This window comes from Gekko japonicus, unplaced genomic scaffold, assembly GCF_001447785.1.
Source record: "Gekko japonicus isolate JY-2015 unplaced genomic scaffold, Gekko_japonicus_V1.1 scaffold18, whole genome shotgun sequence".
Classification (NCBI taxonomy): Eukaryota; Metazoa; Chordata; class Lepidosauria; order Squamata; family Gekkonidae; genus Gekko; species Gekko japonicus.
Window position 1 is genome coordinate 2,554,630 of NW_015170275.1, and position 26,221 is coordinate 2,580,850.

At 42.5% G+C, this 26,221-nt stretch overlaps 1 protein-coding gene across 1 annotated transcript in view; it reads left to right on the forward strand.

The window, feature by feature from the left end:
- Positions 1 to 26,221, forward strand: part of PPEF1 (protein phosphatase, EF-hand calcium binding domain 1) — a 57,405-nt gene that overhangs the window by 5,041 nt on the left and 26,143 nt on the right. The window contains exons 2-6 of the mRNA XM_015417588.1: positions 2,346 to 2,473; positions 7,277 to 7,337; positions 13,884 to 14,062; positions 17,743 to 17,857; positions 22,035 to 22,081. Of these exons, the coding sequence (XP_015273074.1) occupies positions 2,346 to 2,473; positions 7,277 to 7,337; positions 13,884 to 14,062; positions 17,743 to 17,857; positions 22,035 to 22,081 (530 nt within the window). The remainder of the gene's footprint in view (positions 1 to 2,345; positions 2,474 to 7,276; positions 7,338 to 13,883; positions 14,063 to 17,742; positions 17,858 to 22,034; positions 22,082 to 26,221) is intronic.

Sequence of the window (26,221 nt, forward strand, 5' to 3'; positions counted from 1 at the left end):
AATCAAGCAAGGAACTCACAGGGATTTGCAGAGAGCATCTCATTTTTTCCTTATAGAATCATAGAATGTTAGAGTTGGAAGGGGTCTTGCAGGTCATCTAGTCCAACTCCCTGCACTCCGCAGGAGCAATTTCCATTATTTCTTCTTTCCCTTCCCTGAAAACCCCTATAGACTTTTCCTCCCTCCCTCCCTATCTACCAGTAAACCTACCTTTATCTGCCTCCATTTTCAACACTTCTTCCTTCCCTCCCCCTGGGAAAACAGGCTGGGCCCAGTTGCATGGCACTATCTGTTGGGCTAGGCCCAGCTGCATGATTGGGAACCCACAAATACTTGCAGGAGGTACCTCCCTTTCCTCTGTATCCCCCTCCACACTATTTTCTTTTAGTCTCCTCCTGGCTACTCCCATATCCTCATACTTCCTTCCTTCCTTCCTTCCTTCCTTCCTTCCCACCCACCCTAGGCCCATTGTCTTCATCCACAATGGGCTTTGCTCCCTAGTACCAGTATAAAGAAAGATGACATCAAGACTGCTTTAAAAATGAACATACAGATTCAGCCTCTGGCATTGTTGACTTCTCTCTGAAACAGTGTGGGTTGAGGTCATTGACCTATGTCTCTTGTGTCTTAATTAATTGTCTTAATGCCAAAGCTACGCTTCTGCTGTACCTGAGTGAGCACTGGAATAATGAAATCAGGTGCAGTGATAGTTATGTTCCAAAGGAACCATACTCCTCGGCAGGGGTAACCGTCCTAGAGGCGTGTCATTACTTGTTTAATAACCTAAGATCTGTGTACGTCTTGACATCCTGTACAACAGCCATTCTCTAGAGTTTTTCTCCAGAGTTTTCTGAAATGCTGATATGTGCACTGATTAGTAGTGGTGGTGGAAAATGCTGTCAAGTTTCAGCCCCTTTATGTCAATCCTGTAGGGTTTTCAAGGCAAGAGACTTCAGGGGTGGTTTGCCACTGCCTGTCTCTGCATAGCGACTCCGAACTTCCTTGGTGGTCTCCCATTCAAATACTAACCATGGCTGATCCTGCTTGGCTTTTGAGATCTGATAAGATCAGGCTAGCCTGGGCCATCCACCCCAGTATAAATCAGTAATACCTAGTGTCTTTTATTGGTAGCCCACATTGTAAAGTATTGCAAAGCTAAAAATCTTTTTTCTATAAAAACCTTCCTTGTGACCAATCACAACCACCTACCATCATGATACCAAAATATCATATTTTTCTTTGTTTTTAGTGTGTAAGAATTTTCAGCATCCCTTACTATTTGTGCTTCAGGTTTTCTCATTTTTGGAGCAATGTTTTGTGACCCATATAGTTTGGAGTCTAGCGACAGTGGTAGTTCAGGAATAAATGTCAAGGTACATATAGTGATGCTGTAGTCCAGCAGAATGTTAAAGCTGTGCTTATTTATATCAAATGGAGGGGGGCATTTTGACTATGTGAGCTTAAAAAAAGAGATAAACCTATTGGCCTGTGCATTTCTAATGGATCATAGTTTAGAGCTTTTGGGAGGACGATGTGGACTTTGAGGTAGAAACATCCTGAGCGTATTGTAGCCATTTACCTTTTCCTAAACCAGGCTGCCCCTAGTTTGTTACACCCCTGTAGTGTTAATGGAGGGGCATATTTTTCAAGAGTGTTGTTGGAAATCCTTGTTCTGAGAGTTATTTCTGTCCTACATAGCTGACTGATTCATGACACCATTAGAAAACCAGCCCTGTACTATTCTCTGTAAGGTTCCAATGTTTTATCCTTCAAAATAATATACGTATGCAACTGCCTTATACTGAATCTGACCTTTGGACTGTCAAAGTCAGCATTGTCTACTCAGACTCTCCAGCAGCTCTCTTTCACATTGCCTACTGCCAGATCTTTTAACTGGAGATACCGAGGATTGAAACTGGGACCTTCTGCATGGCAAGCAGATGCTCTACCACTGAGCCACAGCCCCCCCCCCAAAGAACAAAAGGCCGTGTGAGCACATGCATGCTCACATGTAACCTTCATGTGATCTCCATTCCTATTTGTGTCTGATGAAGGGAGCTTTGACTCTTGACAGTTTATACCCCGAAAATTTTGTTGGTCCCTAAGATGTTACCAGACTCGAATCTAAATGCAACCTACAACAGTATCTTCAGAAAGCATTTGGAATTGTACTTGTAGGACAAATGAGGGAGCCTTCATTAACCTACTGTGTCTTATACGAACTCTTTGTGTAACACAGGCAAATGTACCAAATCAGATCTAAAACCTAGTGCTGGTTCTTGAGAACTGTTTATCTCACATTGTGCAATTAATCTTCTCTTTCCTGCCACTTGATGTTTTGGCAGCCATTAAAGCAGCTATCCTCATTCAGAGGTGGTATCGGTCTTATGTGGCCCGCATGGAGATGAGGCGGCGATATGCTTTGAGTATTTTCCAGTCTATTGAATATGCGGATGAGCAAGCTCAGATGCAGGTTCGTACTCTGTGGGATTTCTTCAGCACAAACAGCTAGGGAGGTAGAACATGCTGAGTTTTCTGATGTCTGTGTGCTGTGGGTATTGTCGTTTGTAAATGTATTTTTGTATTCATGATCAATGTTTAAAGTGTAAACTTGGCAATATACAAAATGCCAAGCAGTTGGCAGTTAGTAGTTGGTTGGTAGTATCAGATGGGGTGGGCATTCAGCTATTTCCGAGCTGAAAAACTAGCCTATTCTTTCAGCCAGCTATAGATTTGGGTATTTTTTTCGCTATCTGAAATGTCTAAGCTCCAACAATCCCCAAAATACTTGGGATTTTTCAAAACCATGCATAATTGAAGTTAAAGGACATTTAAAGGGACTGCAGTCCCTTTGAATACTTTCTGGGTGAACTCGACACTTGGAGAAGGTGTTTAAAAGGACTGTGAGCCCTTTAAATTTCTTCAGAATTCCCTCGCAGCTTGGAGAAGGCATTTAAAGGGACCACAATTTCTTTAAATGCCTTTTCCCCCTCCATTAAAACCAATGGAGGACAGGAGCATCTTCTTTAGGGGCCCGTAGAATTAGACCCCCCTGGTCCAATCTTTTTGAAACTTGGGGATTTTTTTAAGGAGAGACTCCAGCAGCTGTGCTGCAAATTTGGTGCATCTCCCTCAAGAAAACAGCCCCCTGAGCCCTCAATACCCCCAGATTGATTCTCCATTATACCCTATGGGTACCATTGATTATAATGGTCCCCATAGAGTATAATGGAGCTGAAAAAAATTCAGAATTTCCGAAAAATCCCGAATCCAAATACCATACTGATATTGGGATTTGGGAATATTGGAAAATACCAATATTTTCAGGTTCAGTGTACCCAGACCCCAAAAATACTGATTTTTTTTTGCACACCCCTAGTGTCAGATGCACCTACAAAAATCTCCTGTGTTCTTTATTAAGCTGTATTATTAGGTTATTTTTGTATGTTTAAAAAACTCAGTGCACTTTATCTAGTGATAATGAAATAGTCTATTAAGAAGTTTTATATATGATAAAAATTTACATTTGCAGCTACAAAATCTTACTTTGATCCATTACTATTTGTCAAGGCTCAAATAACTGTAATGTTCGGGATTCTGCAGAGGCTGACACTAGGCAAATTGCTGTTCAGTTATGGTGTAATTAGAGAGCACCTTCCTCTGGCACCCTGGCCTGCACCCGCTGCTGACCTTCAAACTCCTCCACTCTTTAAGATCTGATAGCTGTTTACTTGACATGTGCCAGGGAACAAGCAGTCATGTTCTCAGTTGTAATTTTGAACAAAAAAAAAAAGATCCCCATGAGCTACCAGGTAACATAAGAAGCACCATGTCTATGCCTTGTGTTTAACTAGAGACTTGGATGTGTAATGAATGGTCTCCTAGGAGGCTGTCTGTGGCTGGAGGAGAGTGGGAAGAAGAGAATCTGATATCTGCTGTAAAAAAGTGTAGGCTGTATAATGCTCCATTGTCCTCCAGTCCAGCTTTATAAAGGTTAGCAGATAAGAGTGAAAAGAAGAGTGCAAATTAACCCACATATAAACACAGTTACATGCTATTACACGAAGAGCTATATTTGTTGAGAACAGTTCACAACTATTATGCACAGGTGTTTTCCCTTGCTTTCATTGTGCGTATCAGTCAGGTGTTTTTTCCCCCATTCTGCTTTGATTTCCCTCCCTTTAGTGGTCAGTTAGCCTTCTGGTTGCTGTTTCCCTGGGTTTTCTGAGAGCACCTTTGTGCTGAATTTTTCCTTGTTTCGCTTCCAAGCCAAAGGTAATTCAAATGCATACAGATTCCCTCGGATTTCCCCCATGCCCCTTTGCTGCCCCTCAAAGCCCACTCCCCCACCCACATCGGGTCGTTCCACCCACTATGCACCTTCTGCCATCCATTAATCAGCATACAAGCTTCATTTATACATTTCCCCTTGTTTTAATTTTTTTTACAAGGGGTGTCAGTCTAGCAATATGAGACTACCGCTAGACTTCGATCTCTGGGAAAAAATATCAAATGACAGGGGAAAACTTTAAGAGTTGTGTGAGAGGTTGTGGTCCCCTGCAATTCTTTTGCTGCATGTGCTTCTCTGGCAGTTTTCCGAGCAGCCTCCTTCGCAAGCTCTGAAAGGGAAGAAGAAGGGAGGGGGGAGGGAAAGACCAGCATCAGGTCATGTGCCACCAATCCAGCCCTGCAGTGTTCAGCTGCTGTGTGTGTGTGTGTACACATGGAACAGGCCAGTCAAGTTGTTCAACAATCACTGTCCCCTCTCCCATCTCAGTGTCCCCACAGCTCCTTTATTCATTCCACTCCCCCATCTGTCTCCCGAGGTCTAGTGGATGTATTTCTCTGCTTTGGGCATGAATAACCCTTGCAGTTGGCTTGTCTCTGGGTTGGGGGAATCTTGTCTCTTCTCCTTTCTCTTTCTCCAGCCTCCTGCCCATGAGTATGTGTAGATCTGGCATTACTGTGCACTCTCTTGCTTTTGGTGGATTTAAATTAACGTTTCATCGCTAGTCTCGTACCGCTTATTTAAAAAAAATTAAAACAAGGGGGAGAATAATTCAAAATGGTGCTTGTATGGCAGGGGCCACTTGGCTCAGATTATCAGCAAAAGTAATTGGTACCACCTCATCCATTGCCTCCTGTCAGTCTGAAGGAAGAGGCAATGGCCAATGCTGATGCTGGTGAGCTGAGTGGCCTCTGCAGTGCTGGCTTGCAGGGCCACAAGGGCCCCATAGCAGCATGACTTGTTCCAGGGCCATTTTCTCTTCCCAGTCTGCTCCCGACTTCAGTGTACACCGAGGGTTCTTGTGTACAGACGGCACATATGTCACCGTTCTGTTCTGTGAGTGGAGAACTGCTTCATGCCTGCAGTGGACAATCTTTATATGAGTGTGCACAGGGCTCTTTTTGTAGAAAAAGCCCAGCAGGAACTCATTAGCATAATAGACCACACCCAACAGCAGGAACTCATTAGCATATTGGGCCACACCCCTGACAGCACAGCTCATTAGCACATTAGGTCGCACCCCCATGTTACCAGAAGTGTGGTTATCCAGCCACACCCACCTTTTGCTTGTTATTCTGTTTACCTTGTTTGTTGTCAAAACCCAGGGCCTTTTTTTGTAGCAGGAACTCCTTTGCATGTTAGGCCACACACCCCTGATGTAGCCAATCCTAATGAGTTTCTGCTGTTGGGTGTGGCCTATTATGCTAATGAGTTCCTGCTGGGTGTGGCCAACTTGGGAGCCAGCCAGAACTCCGTTCCTGTGCGTTCCTGCCCAAAAATAGCCCTGAGTGTGCAAAATTTCCCTTCTGATTTAAAAATGAAAGAAAATACCAGCATGTCTAGAACCTGGGATTTTGCATGATGTCATTACATAGATGGATCTAAGGTACTTTACACTTTCCCACAGCCAGTTTTTTTTTTTGGCTTGTGGGACATTGTTTTTTTGTGTGGGGCAGCCATTATGTGTAAGTCCAAACACAACTGTACGAGACTGTCATGCTTATACTTGTAAATAATAATTTGCATTACATATAAGTTATTATAAAGACAACAATGATAATGATGATGATGCTGATGTTGACAGTCTTTTATCACTCAAAAATGTTTCAAGATTATTACAAAACTGCTAACTATTACAGAACTTGTTGTTTGCCACTCAAAACACCCCCTCCCCCACCACAAGCTGCAAGGCTGTTAATGCCTAAAGTGGCCTTGAGCGGATAAGTCATGAAGCTCAAATGGGGAAAAAAACCCGCTGCTCTCCCCAGAGCAGCAGACACATTACATCAAGCAAAACTTTCAAGTTTTTACACTTAAAATGTTTAAGATCTCTCCCCCCCCCCCATTTTGACCCAGCTTCAAATGAGCACTGAACTTTTTGGTTGCTTTAAAAAAGTCATGAATTATTTGCAGCAGATCTTCAAACAGTAATTTCAACAGTTTTTCCTTTCTAACCTCTTCAGCTCTTCAAACATGACTTGTTGCTTTCCCCAACCCAGAAACGTTACATCAAGCAAACTTTTACATTTTTACACTTAAAATTTTTAAGATCTGCACCCCCTGTTTTGACCCAACTTCAAATGAGCAGTGAACTTTTGGTTACTTTAACGAAGTCATGCATTATTTGCAGCAGATCTTCAAACAGTAATTTCAACAGTTTTTTTCTTTGACCTCTTCAGCTCTTCAAACATGACTTGTTGCTTCCCCCAACCCACCTTCCAGCCACCCTTCCCTGTACCCCAACACTTCTTTGCTGCTGTACAAATTGTGCAGCCTACTGTACTCCTGCAGGTCAGCTGAGCGAGCAGTTCAGTCACACCAGCTGCCGGCATGTAGGGAGGGCAGAGCAGGCGAGGCAGGTCACGAGGTGCAAGTCAGGAGAAGGCAGGACCAGCTGGCTAATGGGAAGGCAACTCAGGAGGATGATCAGGAGTTGGACGGAGGAGAAGGCGGGCACACTGGCCAGCTGGAGAAGGTGGGCGCAGACCGCATGGCTGGAGAACGTGGCAGACTGGCTGGCTGGAGGAGAAGGCAGCGGTGCAGGCAGGGCCGGGCGTGGCAGTGTGGTGCAGCTAAATGTAAACTTTAAAAAAAAATTTATTAGTTTGAAGAAAAGGTTTTGTGGGTGTGGCTTGTAATTAAGGGGGTGTGGCCTGGAGATGCCCCACCATAGCTACGGGCTAGCTTACAAACGTGGGACTGAGAGATGAAGAAAACCAATAGCATTTTAACATTTAAACTAATCAATATACATTTTCTTGTTTTCAGCTTTCCAGCTTTTTCACATTTATGCTCGACCATTTTACTCATCCCAATGAGCCTGACCCAGGTAAGGAAAAATGCACAAGCAAGAACATGTTCAATTGAAAGGTTGCATTAAATAGATTACTTAGATATGTTTGCCCAGCAATCAAGGGTAGATTGTGTGGGGGGGAAACCACCCTGGAAAAGTACCCTACTCCTGTCTGCCATAGCCCCACCCTCATAAATGAGGGAGGGGTAACAAGCTGGGCCAGTCACTTGTGCAAGTGAGCAAGGCTGCATCAGGCCCATCCATTGCTGACCCATGTTTGCAAGGCTGTGCTGGCCTCATCTCTCACCACAGGAATGTGGCCTGGCCGGGCCAATTTCTTGCCACATGAGCAAAAGCAGGCTGGATAGCTACTTCTTGCGCTTTAAGGGACGGCTTGTGGTAGATTGTGCCTGCCTCTTCCTGGAGGTCAGGGTAGCCTCAGTGGGAGTCAGTGTGCCTCCAGCAGGGGGTGGCTCCTTAGGCCATTGGCCCACTGGGGATTTTCCCAGTAGCCTTAATGGCCAATCTGCCCCTGCCAGCCATTCCATGTGAGTGTCCTGTTGAATACATATGCTCTCATTCATTTATGGTCGTATGAGTGCAGAAATAGATTTTGCTACATGTGCAGGTGTTTACAGCCTTTTCCTGTCTGATATATCACTGCCTCCCCCCCCCCCTTTCACTGCCTTTTAGTGTGAAATCTGAATACCACCAGTGTGTTTTAATGAAAATCTGGTGCTTGCTTACAACTGTTGGGTAAATAACAGATCAAACATTGATGGGCATTTCTCAAATTAATATATGGCATGTAAGCAGATTCTTTCCCCTACATTGTGATTTCATGAATTAGCTATTTGGTCAATGTAACTGCAAATGCAGAGCACGTGTACTGTAATTCAGTCATAATATAAATGCACATTTACCTGAGAGCCAGTTTGGTGTAGTGGTTAAGTGTGTGGACTCTAATCTGGGAGAACCGGGTTTGATTCCCCATTCCTCCACTTGCACCTGCTGATGTGACCTTGGGTCAGTCACAAGCTCTGGCACAGCTGTTCCTGAAAGAACAGTTTGTGTCAGAGTTCTCTCAGCCCCACCTACCTCACAGGGTGTCTGTTGTGGGGAGAGGAAGGGGAAGGAGTTTGTAAGCCGCTCTGAGACTCCAAGTGAAGGGTGGGGTATAAATCCAATCTCTTCTCTTCTTCTTTTTCTACTGCTATATAAAAGTTCAGTATTAAAAAGCCAAGAAATGACAGCAACAATTAAAATTGACTTCCTAATTTTTAACCAAAACAAATATGACCTTATGTCAAAGTACTGGAAATCATGAAATGTAAAACTTCTAAATAGGCAGTATCTTATTGAGCGATAGAAATGCTCCTTTGGCCTTGCCTTTGGTTGATATCCTCAGTTAAGTTCCATACTGGATGCTTTAAGAAGAAAATGAACCCACAATCCATAGGAGAGTTATGTTGTATAGCTAAGGATTACTTGTCTACAGTTAGTTGGAAGAGGAGTTAAAACTGGCTTTCTTCAATGTATTTAACATAGCTCCATATTCTCCATAAAATCCATCAAGGCTCATATCCTATTATATTGGTGACTAAAAGTGCCATCAAATCACGGTTGACTTATGGTAACCATGCAGGATTTCCTTGGTTAGATTCCGGTTCAGGCACCTTTAATGGCATAATAGTATACAAATGATACATTTAGTTCCAGCAAATAAATTTAGACAATAAAAGTGTATATGTTATGTAAAAAATCTGTGTCTAAGTTCAACTGATTCTGCTAAGAATTTTGAAACCATAATTGTGGTCTCAGTATTAGCATCATTAAGGAAATGTTGAACAGTTCTAGATTTATTAGAATATAAGCGTGGCCGAAGGCGTAAAAATTTCATACATGAGGATGTGTGCAGTTAGCAGTCCAGAATAATATGGGAACTTGAATCTGGGGCAATATTGGAACATTTGCAGAGTCTATTTGACTTAGAATTGCATAACTTTCGCCCCGTACACCCACACATTTATTCACAAGCTCATCTTAACCTCTCCAACCAACATGGCTAAATGGCCCATTATTTACACAATCTCAGCCTTCCCTCCCATTGTAGAGCCTTTACACTGGTTCGGCTGAGCGTCTTTCCCTCAAACATGTTTGTTTGTTTTTTTAATCCCCCTAAGGGGAGTTTTTTATTGGTTTTTTCACAAAACTACAAACTATAACTGAAAATATAGGAAAGGAAACTACATATAAGGAGAAAGAAAAGAAACCCACTAATAACTAAAACCCCAAGAGTGGGAGATCAATACATCAGTTTATCTCAATGTTAATCTAAAATGCTAGTAATACATTGAACATAGTCAGTTATGCTAAGTTATTTATCTTTTAACCATCCATTTATCTATTAAATGAAATCCTCAGAGCATTCCAAAGTTATTTCTAAATTTTGAGGCACAATTCAGAGTCCTTCAGCCTTTATTTTCTCATATCTTTGCTTATCCTCAATTTATATGGACTTTTGGGGGCTGCCGCCCCCTTTTCAGAGAGAGAGAGTCCTCGTCAGAAGACACCAAGCCTAACTCGTCATCCAATTTGTTTCTTCTTCTTCCTTCTTGTCCTCTGCTGGTTCCCCCAGCTGTGTTCTCAGAAACTCACATGCTTTAGGAACAGAGTCAATCTTTTCTTTTTTATCGTGGAGCTTGAAAATGACGTATTCTGAAATTGACCATCTATAACTGATGCCATTTGTAAAAAAAGGATTAAGTCTTTATATTTCTTTCTCTTCTGTTTTATTTCAAATGGAATGTCTTTTAAAATCCTGATATTATTGTCCCCGATTTTCAAGGGTGTTCCTGTAGTTGCTTTCAAAATAGAATCTCTTACATGTCTCTTTCGAGAATCTGACTACTATTTCCCCAGGCAGATTATTTTTCTTAATGTATAAGGAATAGGACCTGTAGACCACATCCATCTCGCTGTAAATATATTCTGCTGTCAAATCTGTCATTCAGGCTATTGCATCACTCAACAGTTGCTTCAGATTCTCTCCTTTAGATTCCGGGACCTCTTGGAACCGTAGGACCAAATTTGCTTTCTCCATTTGCAGCTTTAAAAGTTGTGACTCTTCCATAGCTTGTTTCATTTCCAGCTTTTTCACCTATTTCTTGACTTTTTTAGTATTGGCGTCCATGTCCTTCACCTTCTCTGCCATTTGCTCTGTTGCATTTAAAGATTTAGTCAGTTGTAGCTGCTGTGCAGCCAAACTCTGACCAATTGTTGACAATTGTTGCTTAATATTAGTCATCTCATCCAGCAGAGGGCGCAAGGAATCTGCCAACATTTTGGAAAGCTCAGTGGCCTCTTCCGTTCGAGGACTGCCCACTAGTTTCACTTTCAACATTTTCTTTTTATCTGGTTTCTTCCCCGCCATCTTTTTGGATTATTTACTTTTCTAAAAGTTGCTAAAGTCTCTTATATTTGCCCAAACGCTTATCTGCGCTCTGCTAAGTTTCTTAAAACAGATTTTGACGCTTATTTTTCTGCTCCCCCTCTTTATCTCCGTGTTTTTGTTTATGCGTTTGGGAGGGGCCCCTCCCCCGCTTGCTTTTCATAGCTCATTATGGGGGGGCAGCTTTCTTTTTAAATCTCCATGCTCACTTCAACCTAACTCACAGTTCATTGCCAGCCAACCGGCCACGCTCGGCATCGTTTTTTCTCGCCCGATCTCCGACGCTTGTCCCGGTCAGCACCACTAATTCCATGCAAACACTCAGTGGCAGGACCTTCAAGGTGGAGGAGCGCCTCAATTCTCCGGCATCGCGCCGGTAAAGAGGTCGCCCTTCAAAAGCCCCCTGGCTAGGAGCCTTTTACCAAGGCTCTGGGGGGTTGCGACCCATTGCACCCCCTCCTACATGCTGGTGTGCAGATTGCATCCCTGGGACGTCCGGGAGATGCGTCTGCCTGCATGTCGCCATAAACCGGAAGTCCCTCAAACATGTGGGGTCGATTTAACAACATCCCCCCTCAAGAAAAAATTTCCTTGGTTATCTCCCATCCAAGTTCTTACCAGGGCCTGGCTGAGTGCTTAGCTTCCTACATCTGATAAGATTGGACTAGTCTGGGCCATTCGGTTCCTATTATATTACTTGGAAGTAACTCTTCAGCAAATCTTTGCTTCTTCCTGTAGTTTGCTTTTTGTCCATTTGTTTTACAGCCGAGTTATTTACTTCTTTTTCTCTAAACCCCAGCCACACTGTTAATGAATCATCTGTTAAGTGTCAGTTTTTGTTTAGCAGTGGATGGCCTGTGTACTACTTTTCACTTCGTAAGCAAAGCTCACTGTGTTTTATCTTATTTTTCATTACCATAATGTCATAATAACACAGTAATGGCAAAATATTAATGAGAGAAGCTTTGTCTGTAAAGTGTAAAGCAGTACTTAACCCGCCCCATCCCCGTCCCAAAAGCTGTTAGTTAATGGTTGATTCATGCTTTTCCAACCACAACAAAGTACAGGAAGTAATTAAGTTGGAAATATAAGGCAATGAGGAAAATTTAAAGGATAGTAGCCCTGGGAAAGTGCAATAGTATTTTGACTGTCCACAATGAATAACTAATTACTGTTGCAATTAGATGTTAAGTTTTTTAAAAAATTACCACAGATCAGATCTGAAAAAAGCCCTGACCTGGATAGCCCAGGCAAGCCGGATCTCATTAGATCTCGGAAGCTAAGCAGGGTTGACGCTAGCAAGTTCTTGGATGGGAGACCTCCTTGGAATACCAGAACCGGAAGGCAAGGGCAGACTTTATTCAAACATCTCTCTGAATATTCTCAATGCCCCCAGTAGGGGTGAGTCGCCAGAGGTCGCCATGACTTCCAGGTGCACACGCACACACACACACACACAAATACAAAAAAAAAATCAGATCTGAAAAAAGACTGGAGGACTCAGGGAAAATATTGGAATGCAGTGGTTTTCCAGTGACATTATCTGGATTCATCATTTAAACCGAGTGAATAAATCATGACAATTCCAAACTAAATGGCTAGTGCGGAATTGATCAAACTCATAATTACAAATTACAAGTAGTTGAGGGTTTGTTTTTATTGATAAGTGCACCTTTTAAAAACTGTATAAAGTAGCTAATGAATTTTGCATGGATCTGAGAGGTTCAAAGCTTCCTGAAAGAACTAAGAGCATTCAAAAAGCTTCATAAGTATATTGTTTTATGTAGTTATCATATTTCATTACAGACTCAGATGTCCCCACAGATTTAAAAAAATGACTACTTAAATCTAATGGGTTGGATTTACTGGAAGATTATTGCTTGTTTGGGTTGCCAGCACCAAGCTGGGAACCACTGGGAAACTCAACCCCATAAGAGCCACATAGAATAAACATCAGATGTTTGAGAGCCTCAAGATATGAACAGATATCACACACGTTTTTATGGGGAAATATGCCAATTTGCTTTTTATTAACATTATGAGACTGTCAAAAATAAAAACAAAAGGGGTAAAAACAGATATTGATAATGATATTTATTTGCTAATGATATTTATTTGTTTGAGAGAGAGCAAAGAGAGAGAGGTAGAAAAAAAGATTGACAGAGGTGGAAAGAATGAGAGAAAGAGAGAAGAACAAAGAGAGCAAATGGGGGAGGGAGGTGGGAGGGGAAAAGAGAGAAACAAAGCAAATAGATGGGGAGGAAGGGGGGGAGAGAGAGAGAGAGAGAATAGATGGGGAGGGAGGGGGGAGGAAGGACTGAAGGAAGGGAGAAAGAGAGAGGTGGAAAGAATGAAAGAGGTGGAAAGAAAGAAGGAAAGAGCAAGAGAGAAACAGAAACAAAGAAAGCTGCCATTTTTCTCCAGGGGAACTGATCTTTGTAATCTGGAGATCAGTTGTAATTCTGGGAGAACTCCAGCACCCACTTGGAGGTTTGGAACCACCTGTTTGGCCTCAGGGGCTTGGGAATTATTCTGAAGTGGAGAGCAGTCAGCTGTTGCTAGATAAGTCATTATTACGATACATGCAAATTGCTTATCAGTTTTATCAGTCTTATCAGTCAAGACCTGAGCCTCTCCTTCTTAAAACAATAGTACCAATATACCACAGAATACACCATCATCCAAAGCAGCTATTCTCTCCAGGGGAATTGATCTCTGTTGTCTGGAGATCTCTAGGCCACACCTGGAGGTTGACAAGCCTGGTCCCTTGACCTATCCAAATCATTTATTGGCTTGCATCACTGAACTCTGGTGTGACGTTACAATGGGTTGCCAACCTCCGGGTGGTAGGTGGAGATCTCCTGGAATTACAACTGATCTCCAGGCTACAGGGTTCAGTTCCCCTGGAGAAAATGGCTGCTTTGGAAGGTGGGCTCTATGGCATTATACTCCCCTCCCCAATCCCCACCCTTCCCAGGCTCCACCCACAAGATCTTCAGGAATTTTCCAACCCAGAGCTGGCAACCCTAGACATTAGCAACTTATATTCTAAATAGTTGTGACACCATTATCAATAGGTATGCATGTCAACTAAAGTATATATTTATGTTCCTTTTCTGCTCCCTTTATAGACACGATCTCCCACTTTGTCTCCAGTACCACTGATAACAGTATATCTGATTCAGATCTGATGATGGAAGAATATGAAAGGACAATAGAAATACCAGACTCATACTATGGGCCTCATCTCTGTTTCCCCCTTACTGTTGCTGACACTAATGCCCTTCTTCAGGCTTTCAAGTATCGACAGGCAAGTCAAGCTAAATTGTAGTTTTTATATATAATTAATAGCAAAATGCGGCAAATCTTTGGATACTTAAATCTGGTGACTGGAGCTGTGAATGGACAAGACATTTTTCTGTGAACTTGAAAAGAGTCCCAGGTTTGCAGAAAAATGTGAAATATATTTTTAAAAATGTGGAGGGGGGGCTTTCAAAAACCTGAAAGTAGTGCCTGTAGCTTTGAAAAATTGATTCCTTCAGTGGTTGCTGCTAGGCAACCACAGCATTCCAGCCTTCAGTTTTTGTGAGTAAAAGGCAAGGGGAGAGAGCAGGGACTTCTTCGGTCCTCTTTTGGCCTTTGAGGGAGGACTCATAGGGGCCAGGCCTGGCTCCAGATTGGGAAATTCCTAGAGATTTGTGGTAAAGTCTGAGAAGTGCAAGGTTTGGGAAGGGGAGAGGTCTTAGCACGATAAAATTCACCCTTCAAAGCAGCCATTTTCTGCAGGGGGACAAACCTGTGCTGTCTGGACTCAGTTGTAATCTATCTATCTAATCTATCTATCTAATCTATCTAATCTATCTAATCTATCTAATCTATCTAATCTATCTATCTATCTATCTAATCTATCTATCTATCTATCTATCTATCTATCTATCTATCTATCTATCTATCTATCTATCTATCTATCTTCCTCCCTTTGCCCCGATCGTACATGTCAATTTCACACCATGTGCTGCGTGGCTGCAGCACAAATACAAATACACTTGGGAGGGAATAAACACCCCCCAAACAGTAGAAGCAGTGCTCGTAGCTTAAGAAATTAATGCCTTCGGTGGCCATTGCTAGGTAACCACACAGTATTGCCAGCCTTCAAAGCTTGGTTTCTGTCAATAAAAGGTAGGGGCAGGGGCAGGGCCCTTTCCAGAGCTGTTTTAGCCTTTGAGGGAGGGGCTCATCAGGGCCAGGCCCACCAGCAGCCACTGAGCTACTTGCTACCACCTGACTTGCATGACATCCAGGTCTGGCTGCTTGCTGCTGTTCAACAGAAGCTACCTTCACAAAAAGCCAGTGTTGTGTAGAGGTTCCAAGTTTCAGACTAGGATCTGGAGACCCAAGTTCAAATTATCATTCTGTCATGTAAGTTCACTGGCCGACCTTGGGCCAGGTACACATTCTCAGCTTAATTTACCTTACAGAGTAGTTGTGAAGATAAAATGGAGAGGATAATAATTTAAGCTGCTGTGGATGTCCATTAAGGAGATGTAAATGAAATATTAAGTATAGTTAAAGATGGGGAGGTGAAGAAAGGTAAGATTTTCTGACTAGGATCTGGGAGATCAAGGTTCAGATCTCCACTCTGCAGTTGAACCTTGCTGGGTGACCTTGGGTCGGTCACACAGTCTCAGCCTAACTTACCTTACAGGGGTGTTGCGAAGATAATATAAAAGATAATGGTTTAAGCTTTTTGGGGCCTCTGTGGTAGAAAAAAGTGGAAGATAAAAGATAGCTTGGTGGATGAGTAGGAAGGAGGAAAAGGTGGTGATACAGTGGTTGTCAGGAAAGAGGAAATAGTATGGGGAGGGTAATACAGGGGAAAGTGAGGTGACCCTTGCCAGTCCTTGCAGTTTCCTAGGGTTGCCAACCTCCAGGTGGTAGCTGGAGATCTTCTGATATTACAACTGATCTCCAGGTGACCGAGATAAATTCACCTGGAGAAAATGGCTGCTTTGGAAGGCGGACTCCATGGCATTATACCCTACTGAAGTCCCTCCTCTCCCCAAACCTGGCCCTCTTCAGGCTCCCCTCCCCCCTAAATCTCCAGGTATTTCTCAACCCAGACCTGGCAACCCTAGTTTCCCCATCAAACAACTGTGGGCCTTCAACTCAGCACCACACAATGTGGCCATAGTTTTCCAAGATAGAGACTGCCAGGGAAGGAGGGAAAGCTGAAGGGGGGGGGATACGCTGGCTGTTGGGTGGGAAGGAGAGAAAGAGGCAAGAAAAGAAGAGGAAAGGCTTTGGGGGCTTTCATGGAAGGGAAAGAAAAAGTAGTGAAGAGGGGAAATGAAATGTGTGTTTGTGTGTACACTTAGGCACCATTAACAGCATGACATATAAGTAAGTGCTTGAGATGGGAAAGTGGTTTTTAATTGCTATGAATATCTTCAGTGAATTGCGATATCTTGAAGTCTGTTTGGTTTATCTTAATATATTTGTCAGAGAAGAAAAATGATTGCTAAGTACAGCACTTAGTTTGAAGATTCTGTTCAGTTTGCCCCTTTCCATTCTCCTGTTTTTAGTAGTGACAAAGTCATTGTTGGCCTACTGCTCTTAACATGCTGGTATTTGAAACCTGCTGCTCTGTCCTGTCTCTTGCTTAAACCTGATGTGGTATACCTACAAGACAAAGACAATAAATGCACAGTTGGACATGGCCTTCAAAAGTGCTCTTCATTTGATCTGTTGACCTGTAAACTAAAGACAAGGTGGAGCCCTGCCAGGCATACACTGTTTTGGGCTGTACTTCCAGCTGGGATGGCATTGTTAATTAAATACTCTGCAACAGATTGCCTTGCTTTGGTGTTCTCTCTCTCTCTCTCTCTCTCTCTCTCTCTCTCTCTCTCTCTCTCTCTCTCTCTCTCTCTCTCTCTCGTCTAGTTATTTTGATTCTGCCTCCTTGCTTAAAAAAATAGCACCGTAGATGGCTTGCAAAACTTAAAGGTAGGCTCTTTCCACATGGATGTTTTGCTCTGCCTTAGCTTCCTTACTGTGGCACAGTTTTCAAGAACTTCCACGTAGCATTGACATATATGTGTCCTGTTGGGGAAGTCTGTATGTTCCCTTCCAGTTTGGGGCTTTTATTTTTGAGACAGTTAATGAGGTGTGCATAACTGCATATTCGCAAACCCCCCCCCCCTCTCTCTCACACACAGGAGCTTCAACTGTGTTTTCGTTTTTAAAAAACTTCCAAAGAAAGACACCTGTGTATTTCAGCTTTTTTCTGTGCTTTGCGGCACATGGGGAAGGGAAGGGGTTAATTGAAAAGATTCCTTTTTCAGGGAGGGGGGGAGGGGGGAGGGAGGCAGTCTGAGAATGATGCCCATGACTCTAGCTTCACTCCAGGCTTTTAAATAAAACTACCAGCAGCACACAGGACACAGGATGAGGTTTCTCTATTCTCCCCCTCTGGCTTTGAAATGTTTGAAACGTTGAACTTTTCAAAAGCACGGTTTCAAAAAATACTTCCCCCATGCTGTGCTACGTATCCCAGCAGCCTCCTCTAGCAATCCCAATGGCCAACAGCTGCTGCCATCCTGTCATGATTTTGAAGCACTGCTTCCAATAAGTTTTTTAAACATTTGCATACCTGCATTTCTCACAGAAAATTGGGTCCCAAGTCAGGTAAAAACAACAAAACCAATATGTCATTAAAATATAAAAAGTAACTATTAAAATCCTCAGCAGTAACACATTTAAATAACATCTAAACAGTTTCCCTTCAAAGCCAGCATGTTCAAAATGCTCATCCAGATGAACGAAAGAGACTGCTTTCCTGAAGTAAAGATATCTCAAACTGCCGATCCCAATGGGGGGGGGGGAATGCTCCTCATGCTGCCAAAAGTTGTCTATGTATGAAGCTCTCATAAGTCTGCAATGGACTTCTGCCAATAATATGTTCTTTTTGTCATCTTTCATAATTTGACACAGCAACTTCATGCTAGATATGTACTTCAGCTGCTGCATGAGACTAAGAAAGTTCTTCAGCAGATGCCAAATATCACTCAGCTGTCAACCTCCTATGTCAAGGAAATAACAATCTGTGGTATGTTACCAAAACCATTGGTTAAAGAAGTATAACATCATGGTGATGTCACACCTCTATAGTGAAGCAGCATCTTGCATGTAGGATTGTGTAGCATTTGTCTACGGCTGCCGTTGGAATGACATGTCCTTTTCCCTCTACGGCACAGTTCCTTTCCATTTTTCCTTTTATTATGGAAAATAAGACTAGTGACTCATGCCTCTGCCATTTATTTTAAGTAAGCCAAACACTTCCTCCCACTTTTTTCTGTCAGATGTTACTGGGTGAGTCAATGATTAAACCAGGCAAACTTTTAAGAAAAGAGCTGCTCTTCCATCTGTAAAATGCTATTTTGTGTGGTAAATAATTTCTTTCACCTTTGGCCTTCCCCCAATTATTTCAACAAGCAGTTCCTAAAATGATCATGGTGGAAGAAATGCCTGCTCAATGTTCTGATTTTTTTTAAATGAGATCCATGATGAGAAGGAGCAAATCAATGGGAAGTTGATGCAGTTCTCCAGTCTGTGAAATACAGCTCACTGCTATGATGCCTTTGCCTTTTTTATGAGGTCCAGATGGAGATGTAACGTTAAAGTGAGAAATCTCTCTCACACAATTTTTGAAAACAAGTTTTCCTTTCCTTAGAAAACTGTTTTCTTAAGTAAAACTGCAGAACAAATTATTTATAATACCGTGAGTATAATATGGTAGGTCTGATTTCCTCCAATCAGACCTACTATATTATACTGAAGAGATATTATACACAATATTATCATAAATGTACTATACTCAGGGAGGCAGATATATTATTTTGTGTATGTGTTCTTGTCCCGGGCCCTGGCTGCTTGTTGTCCATCCTGTGGTGTGTGCTGTAACCTGACCAGTGCGTTTATAGGTAAATCAGTCTAAATATTCAATAAATAAGTAGAAATTTAATTCTGTTCAAGGCAGACAATTGCCACATTGGACATGCTCATCAGTGATCTGTTCTTGATTATACTGTCATAAATTATGCATGACAGGATGTTATATCCTGGCCTGCTTGAAAGGGTTTGGCTGCAAAATGGAATGATTATTATTCTGATATTTAGTACTGTATTTTCATGTAAGAGAACTACATGGAAAATGGAATTAAATGATGTAGAGAAGGACCAGGTTTTAATAAAAATTGTGTATTTAATACATTTTTGTTCTGCCCTTTCTCTGAGGTGCTCAGGTTAGCATACGTGGCTCTCACAGACCTGTATGTCCGTGTTGGTCTGTCTACCCATACCTCCTCCTAATGGTGTCCTCATTTGCACAATTGAAAGACCATCTGAGAGAGATTTTAAGCAGTCGTTCAAGCAATAATAATCTTCTTAGCCAAAAACATGATTGATGACAGATGAAAGTATAATTTTTACTGATGTTGCAGCCAAAATGTTGATTACCTCAAAACAAAATATACCTCAGTTCTGACAAATCCTTTAAACTCTACTTTGAAAGGTGCTTAAATATTCATCTGAAATGTGTGGCGTATTTTAATTTCCCAAAGGGGCCTAACTAAAATTCTATTGAATTCCACTAAAATATACCTTTTAAAAATTTTAGTTTAAGAGTTTAATGTACTCTGTATTAAGAGGTTAATCTTGTCTCTCCCATTCCCAGAAATCTCCAAAATAATTAAGGCCCCGGTCACACGGGCAGGAAACTGCGGGGGAGAAGCGTGGCTGTTTGCCCTGGGGCAAACTACTGCGCAGTTACTTGATCAGACCTCCCGTGGAGGTTCTGTGGAGGTACCGTGGAGGTTCCATGGCAAGGGAGAGGTGCTGATCACAGGACAAGCCGGCGCGCAATGAAGAAGCAATGAAGTTTTGTTTTTGTGTGTACACGACGAATGCGCATGCTCCGTTGGGTGCGTGTGTGCATCCACAGAGACGTGGACAAAAAAACCCCACCTTATTTGCAAGGGGACATGGGCGGGTGCCGGATGCCACCGAAAACGCGATCAGACGCCCGCCCTTGCCCCGCAGTTTCCGGAAACTAGTACCTCCGAGGTACTAGTTTTTTGCCACGCAGTTTCGGCTGGAAGCCTTGGTTGTGCCACGAGAGTGCTACGCTTCCCAGATGTACTGGTGAGATCGCGCCCGGAAACTCCGCCTGTTTTCCGTCTCACTTGTGTGGCTTCTGTTCCGTGTGACCACAGCCTAAGATGGAGGAAAAAAGTTTACTCATTTAATTTTGATTTTCTATCTCCTCAAAGCCTTTTATATGCTAATGTATTCAATCTACTTATATATTAAGAACACTTGATATCTTCCCAATGTTGTTCTTGAATCATAGTTGTCAGAAGAGCTGTGTGAAGTTTAGAAATTCACATTGTTCTTGCACATTCCACACAAATTTATACAGTATACCATCTTAACAGACTATCGGGCTTTCTATTTAGTTGGGGAGGAGGAAGCTAGTGTGGCCATATTTAGGAGGGCACATCAGAAAGCTATTTAATGTCATCTTTTAAAGGACGGCACAAAGCCTTTCTGTGTAGAGGTGAAGTTTATACTCAGAATAGTACTTTGTCTCCCAGGAATCCACTTTGTGCCATTACTCTGTGACATTTCTTTGTGAATCTTAAATATATACGAAATAAGTTAAGGAGCCACATCCAACAACTAAAACCTTGTGCCCAATGCCGTCATCAATAGCCTACACTTTGCTAAACTGTAATAACAACCCCTGACTGTATTTTTAGTATGTCTGCTGCTATTACTACCTCACCATCGCCGTATAAACTGATACTAGCACTTTAAGTCTTGTTTTTAGAGCTATATTTATAATTGTTGTTTTACTTGTCAAATTTTATGTAAGCCGCCCTGAACCTGCCTTGGTGGGGAGGGCAGGATAGAAATCAAATAAATAAATAAATAAATAAATTAAATAAGTACAATTAATTTTCACAACAGCAGTAATCGGTAATAAAGAAATCATGAAGATTCTGAGTTATTTCCATTTTGCTAGTTTCTCATTTTGCCATACTGTGTATAATTTGGTCCAAAGCTATTACTTTTTTTTAACAGCAAACCCGCATGGTATAGTGGTTAGAGTGTGACACTAGGATCTGAGATACACAAGTTTAAATCCCCACTACAGATGAGCACCAACTGAACCACAATGCAAAATTCATCATGTGTTTGTGGTTCATGAACCGAAGTCCTTGACAGATTTACCGTCACAAACTTCCATGAAATTTTGAAGCAGTTTGTGGCTAGAGCAGAAAGCAGGGGTCTAAAGGGACTCCGAGTCATTGCAACCACACACAGGATATGTCCTCTTGTGCTCCCATACCAGACAGCAAGCCTAGGCACTTCATCACCCTACGGTTGTAACTCAATAGCTCTGCTTTGGAAGGATAGGTATCTATTGCAAGAACTGATCTAGAATCCTGGTCATTCTGTCCTTTGGACCACCCAAAGGAGTTTACAATCTGAAAAATGGATAAAAACACATATTGCATACATCATTAATTTAATGTGTGTTATATGTTATATCCATTTTCCCAGAAACACAGCTAATCTGGCTGGCTGGCAGGATGTTGCAAAGGGAAAGCAACTGTTAAGAGAATAGTGAAGTAACTGCTTCCTGTTTACATAGGGTTACCAGATGTCCTCTTCTTAGAGGACATGTCCTCTTTTGTGTGTGTGTGTGTGTTTTCTTTTGGGCTCTTTTTAAAAAAATGATGAAAATGTCCTCTTTTTGGTTTGGAAGGAATATTAGGAATATTTCTAGTTAGTAGCAATTTCCACAGTTTAAATAGTAGGGGTATTTAAAATGAGACTTGTCATACTGCTCACTCGTTTGAAGTAGTCAGTCGGGAAATATGTCCTCTTTTTTGCTCTTCAAAAAATAGTAACCCTATGTTTGCAGCTACTCCACCGCCGGTGCTCCTGCTTTTTGAGAGCAGAGCATTATTGGCTGAGCACTTGCTTTCCTGACTTGGCCAGTGGGTGTAGTTCCAACCCCTGAAGAGAAATGACAAGGAGCCTCCTTCAGCAGGGAGGGTGGGGTATAAATCCAGTCAACCAACCAACCAACAAATAAATAAATAAAAACAATCGTCGTTTCTGGAGCAGTTAGCTTTCCAATATTGCCTATTCAGAGTCTACCTACTCAATGCTCCCTCCTGGGACTTACCTGATTGTGAACATTGTATTCTTTCTAGGTGATTTGCATGGAAAACTGGATGATCTTTTGCTGATATTCTACAAAGTAAGTCACTGTGGCATTTCTAAGCTGTTAAGTAAGTGCCTTGACACGATTGGTTTGTTAGCAGTTGCCTACACATAGACTGTAACCAGGTCGTATTATCAATTTTTGGACTGTGGCCATCTTTCCATCCCTGTAACTCAATTATAATTAAATGTCAATGGAAGTATGCGGTATAAAGGAAATAGGATTGAATGCATGCTGCTTGCAATGTCCAAACAAAAGTTGAAATGGCTTATTTTCCATGGGGCAGAAAGCAAAAGAAAATTGCAGGTCCTGCTAATCCTCTTTTAGGAATTCAGTGCCCTGCACTGTTTGGCTGAAGCTGTTCAGCAGAAGTAGAATCTATATGGTCTTTGTATTTCAGATGGTAAAGTACCTGTTTTAACAGATTTTGGACTGAAACAAAACCACAGTCATGGTGGGCATGCGTGCCTGTATGTATTTGTGCACACTGGGACTGGAATTAGATCCTTGATTCAAATATTTGCCAGAAGGTCCCTCAAAACCAGCTCTAGACACAAGAGGGCATTTAATCCCTAACAGATGAGAGCACTTTCAGCTTTTGCTTTCTTTCCTTGTTGTATTCCTGGTTGCACCTGCTACAGGGATTGTCATTTCCCCACCTATGTCCCCCCTCCCCATTTAACCTTGGTTTCAGTGCTTTTCATAAAAGAGGGTTCTGTCTCAAAGCTTCCCAGAAAGCTGATGTGTGCTGTGTATGTGTGTGTGCATGCATGTGTGTGATACTGACTTCCAACAGTTGTTCTCATATTATTTTATATTCTAATAGCGAAGTCAGCCAATCTTTGAATACTTAGATCTGGTGACTGGAGCTGTGAACGGGCAAGACAAACCTTTCTACAAACCTGAAAAGGGCCCTGGGTTTGCAGAAAAATGTGAAATTGGGGGGAACATGCATTTTTTTAAGCCGAAAATGATAAAAGGAGTACCTATAACTTTAAGCAATGGATTCCTTCAGTGGATGTTGCTAGGCAACCACAGTATTCCATGCTGAGTTTATGTGAGAACAAAGGCAGAGGGAGGGGGCAGGGCCATTTCCAAACCTATTTTGGCCTTTGAGGGAGGAGTCATCAGGGCCAGGCTTGGATAGGGTTGCCATCTCCAAGTTGGCAAATTCCTGGAGATTTTGTGGTGAAGTCTGAGGAGGGCAGGGTTTGGAGAGGGGAGAAGGCTCAGCTGGATATTATGCCACAGACTTCACCCTGCAAAGCAATCATTTTCTACAGTGTAACAGATATCTGCGTCTAGAGTTCAGATGTAATTCTGGGAGATATCCAGGTCCCACGTGGAGGTGGGCAGCCCTAGGCCTGGAAGCAACCTCTGGTGACTTGATAACACTCGACTTTAGGGTTGCTAGCTCCAGGTTGGGAAATACCTGGAGATTTTAGGTGTGGAGCCTGGGGAGGGCAGGGTATGGGGAGGGGTTAGGGGCCTCAGCAGGATATAATGCCATAGAATCCATCCTCCGAAGCAGCCATTTCACCCAAGGGAATGGATCGTGGTTGTCTGGAAGTCAATTGTGATAGTGCATTCATCAGAGGTGGGCAACCCTACCTGACTTGCATGACTCAACTATGCCTGGCTCCCTGCTACTGTTCAGCAGTAGCCACCCTATGGAACCCAGTGTGGGGTAGCAGTTAGAGCTTCAGAACAGGATCTGGGAGACCCAGGTTTAGATCCCCATCTTCCTGTGGAAGCTCAGTAGGTGATTTTGGACCAGTCACATACTTTCCGCCTAACCTACCTCACAGGGTTGTTATTTTGATAAAAAGAAGGTGAGGAGAATAATGTAAGCTGCTTGGTGGAGAAAGTGGAGAAAGGTGGGGAATAAATGAAGTAATTAAATAATAATAGCTAAAGATGGGAGGCAGATAAAAGGTAGGTTGGTGAATGGCTGAGAAGGAGACAATGAGACAGGGAAAGCGAAGAGGATATGGGGGTTCCCCAGAGAGGGCAAGAGGAAAGAGTTTGGAGAGGGGGATACAGGGGAAAGTGAGGTGCCACCCCATAAGACCTTAAGGGTTCCTACCTTGCAGGTGGGTCTGGCCCAGTGGCCAGCATCACACAACTGGGCCACAGTTCTCCTAGGCAGAGGCTGCTGGGGGGGGGATCTTAAGACAGAAGGGCAGATAAAGATAGGTTAGCTTTTGGGTGGGAAGGCGATAGGGTTGTCAACTCCAGGTTAGGAAATTTTTAGAGCTTTTGGGGTGGAGCGTGGGGAGAGTGGGGTTTGAGGAGGGGAGGAACCTCAGAGGGGTATAATGCCATAGACTTCACCCTCCAAAGTAGCCATTTCTTCCATGGAGATTAGGGTTGCCAACCTCCAGGTGGGGGCTGGAGATTATAGCTGTTCTCCAGATGACAGAGATCAGTTCCCCTGGAGAAAATGGCTGCTTTGGGGGGTTGACTCTGTGGCATTATGGCCTGCTGAGGTCACTTCCCTTCCCAAACGTCATCCTCCCAAGGCTTTACCCCCAAATCTCCAAGAATTTCCCAACCCAGAGCTAGCAAGCCTAAGGGGGAATTGATCTCCATAGTTGGGAGATCTGAACATAAGAACATAAGAGAAGCCATGTTGTATCAGGCCAGTGGCCCATCCAGTCCAATATTCTGTGTCACACAGTAGCCAAAACCAGATGCTATCAGGAGGTCCACCAGCGAGGCCAGAACTCCAGAAGCCCTCCCACTGTTACCTCACAAGCAGCAAGAATATAGAGCATCACTGCCACAGACATAGTGTTCCACCTATACCTTGTGTCTAATAGCCACTGATGGACCTCTACTCCACATGTTTATCCAACCCCTCTTGAAGCTGTCTATGCTTGTAGCCAACACCACTTCCTGCAGCAGTGAATTCCATGTGTTAATTACTCTTCGGGTGAAGAAGTATTTTCTTTTATCTGTTCTAAACCTACTGTTTAATTTCATTAAGTGCCCATGAGTTCTTGTATTGTGAGAAAGGGAGAAAAGTACTTACTTTTTTACCTTATCTATTCCATGCATAATTTTGTAAACCTCTATCATGTCACCCCTCAATCGTCATTTCTCCAAGCTAAAGAGCCCTAACCTCTTTAACCTTTCTTCATAGGGAAGGTGTTCTATCCCCTTAATAATTTTAGTTGCCCTTTTCTGCACTTTTTCCAATGCTATAATATCTTTTTTGAGGTGTGGTGACCAGAACTGTACACAGTATTCCAAATGAGGCTGCACCATAGATTGATACAGGGGTATTATGTTACTGGCTGATTTGTTTTCAGTCCCCTTCCTGATAATCCCCAGTATAACATTTGCCATTTTATTGCATTTGCGTGCTGACATTTTTAGTGAGTTAATCTGCCACAATTCCAAGGTCTCTCTCCTGGTCAGTTACCACCAGTTCTGTTGTGATTCTCCAGGGCCCACTTGAAGGTTGGCAACCCTAGAAGGAGAGATGGAAGAAGGAAAAGAAAAGAAGCTATGGGGGCTTTCCAGAAAGGGAAAGGGGAAATAGTGGGAGAGGGAGAAATGAGTTTCAGACACTCATGAACCTACTGTCATATTGGTATGAAAAAACTCTCAAGATGTCACTCTTGTGCCCTTGGAAACAAACAATACAGCACACAGTCTAAAATAGCAAGGAACAGCAAAACAACTGTGAACTGAAATACCTGCAAGTAGAAATGTACAAAAAGAGACTTCAATAAAGTGAAAAGCAGCATATAATTAGCAATATCAGTAACAAATATTACATATGGTTTAAGGGACTAGATTTGATAGATATAGTGCCTGAAGAACTATGGACAGAGGTTCGTGACATTGTACAGGAGGCAGCAATCACCACCATCCCAAAGAAAAAGAAATGCAAGAAAGCAAAGTGGCTGTCTGATGAGGCTTTACAAATAGCAGAGGAAAGAAGGAAAGCGAAAGGCAAAGATGAAAAGGAAAGAATTACCCAACTGAATGCAGATTTCCAGAGAATAGCAAGGAGAGATAAGGAGGCTTTCTTGAGTGAACAATGCAAAGTAATAGAGGAAAACAATAGAATTGGAAGGACTAGAGATCTCTTCAAGAAAACTCGAGAAATCAAGGGATGCAAAGCTGGCCATGATAAAGGACAAAAACGGTAGGGACCTAACAGAA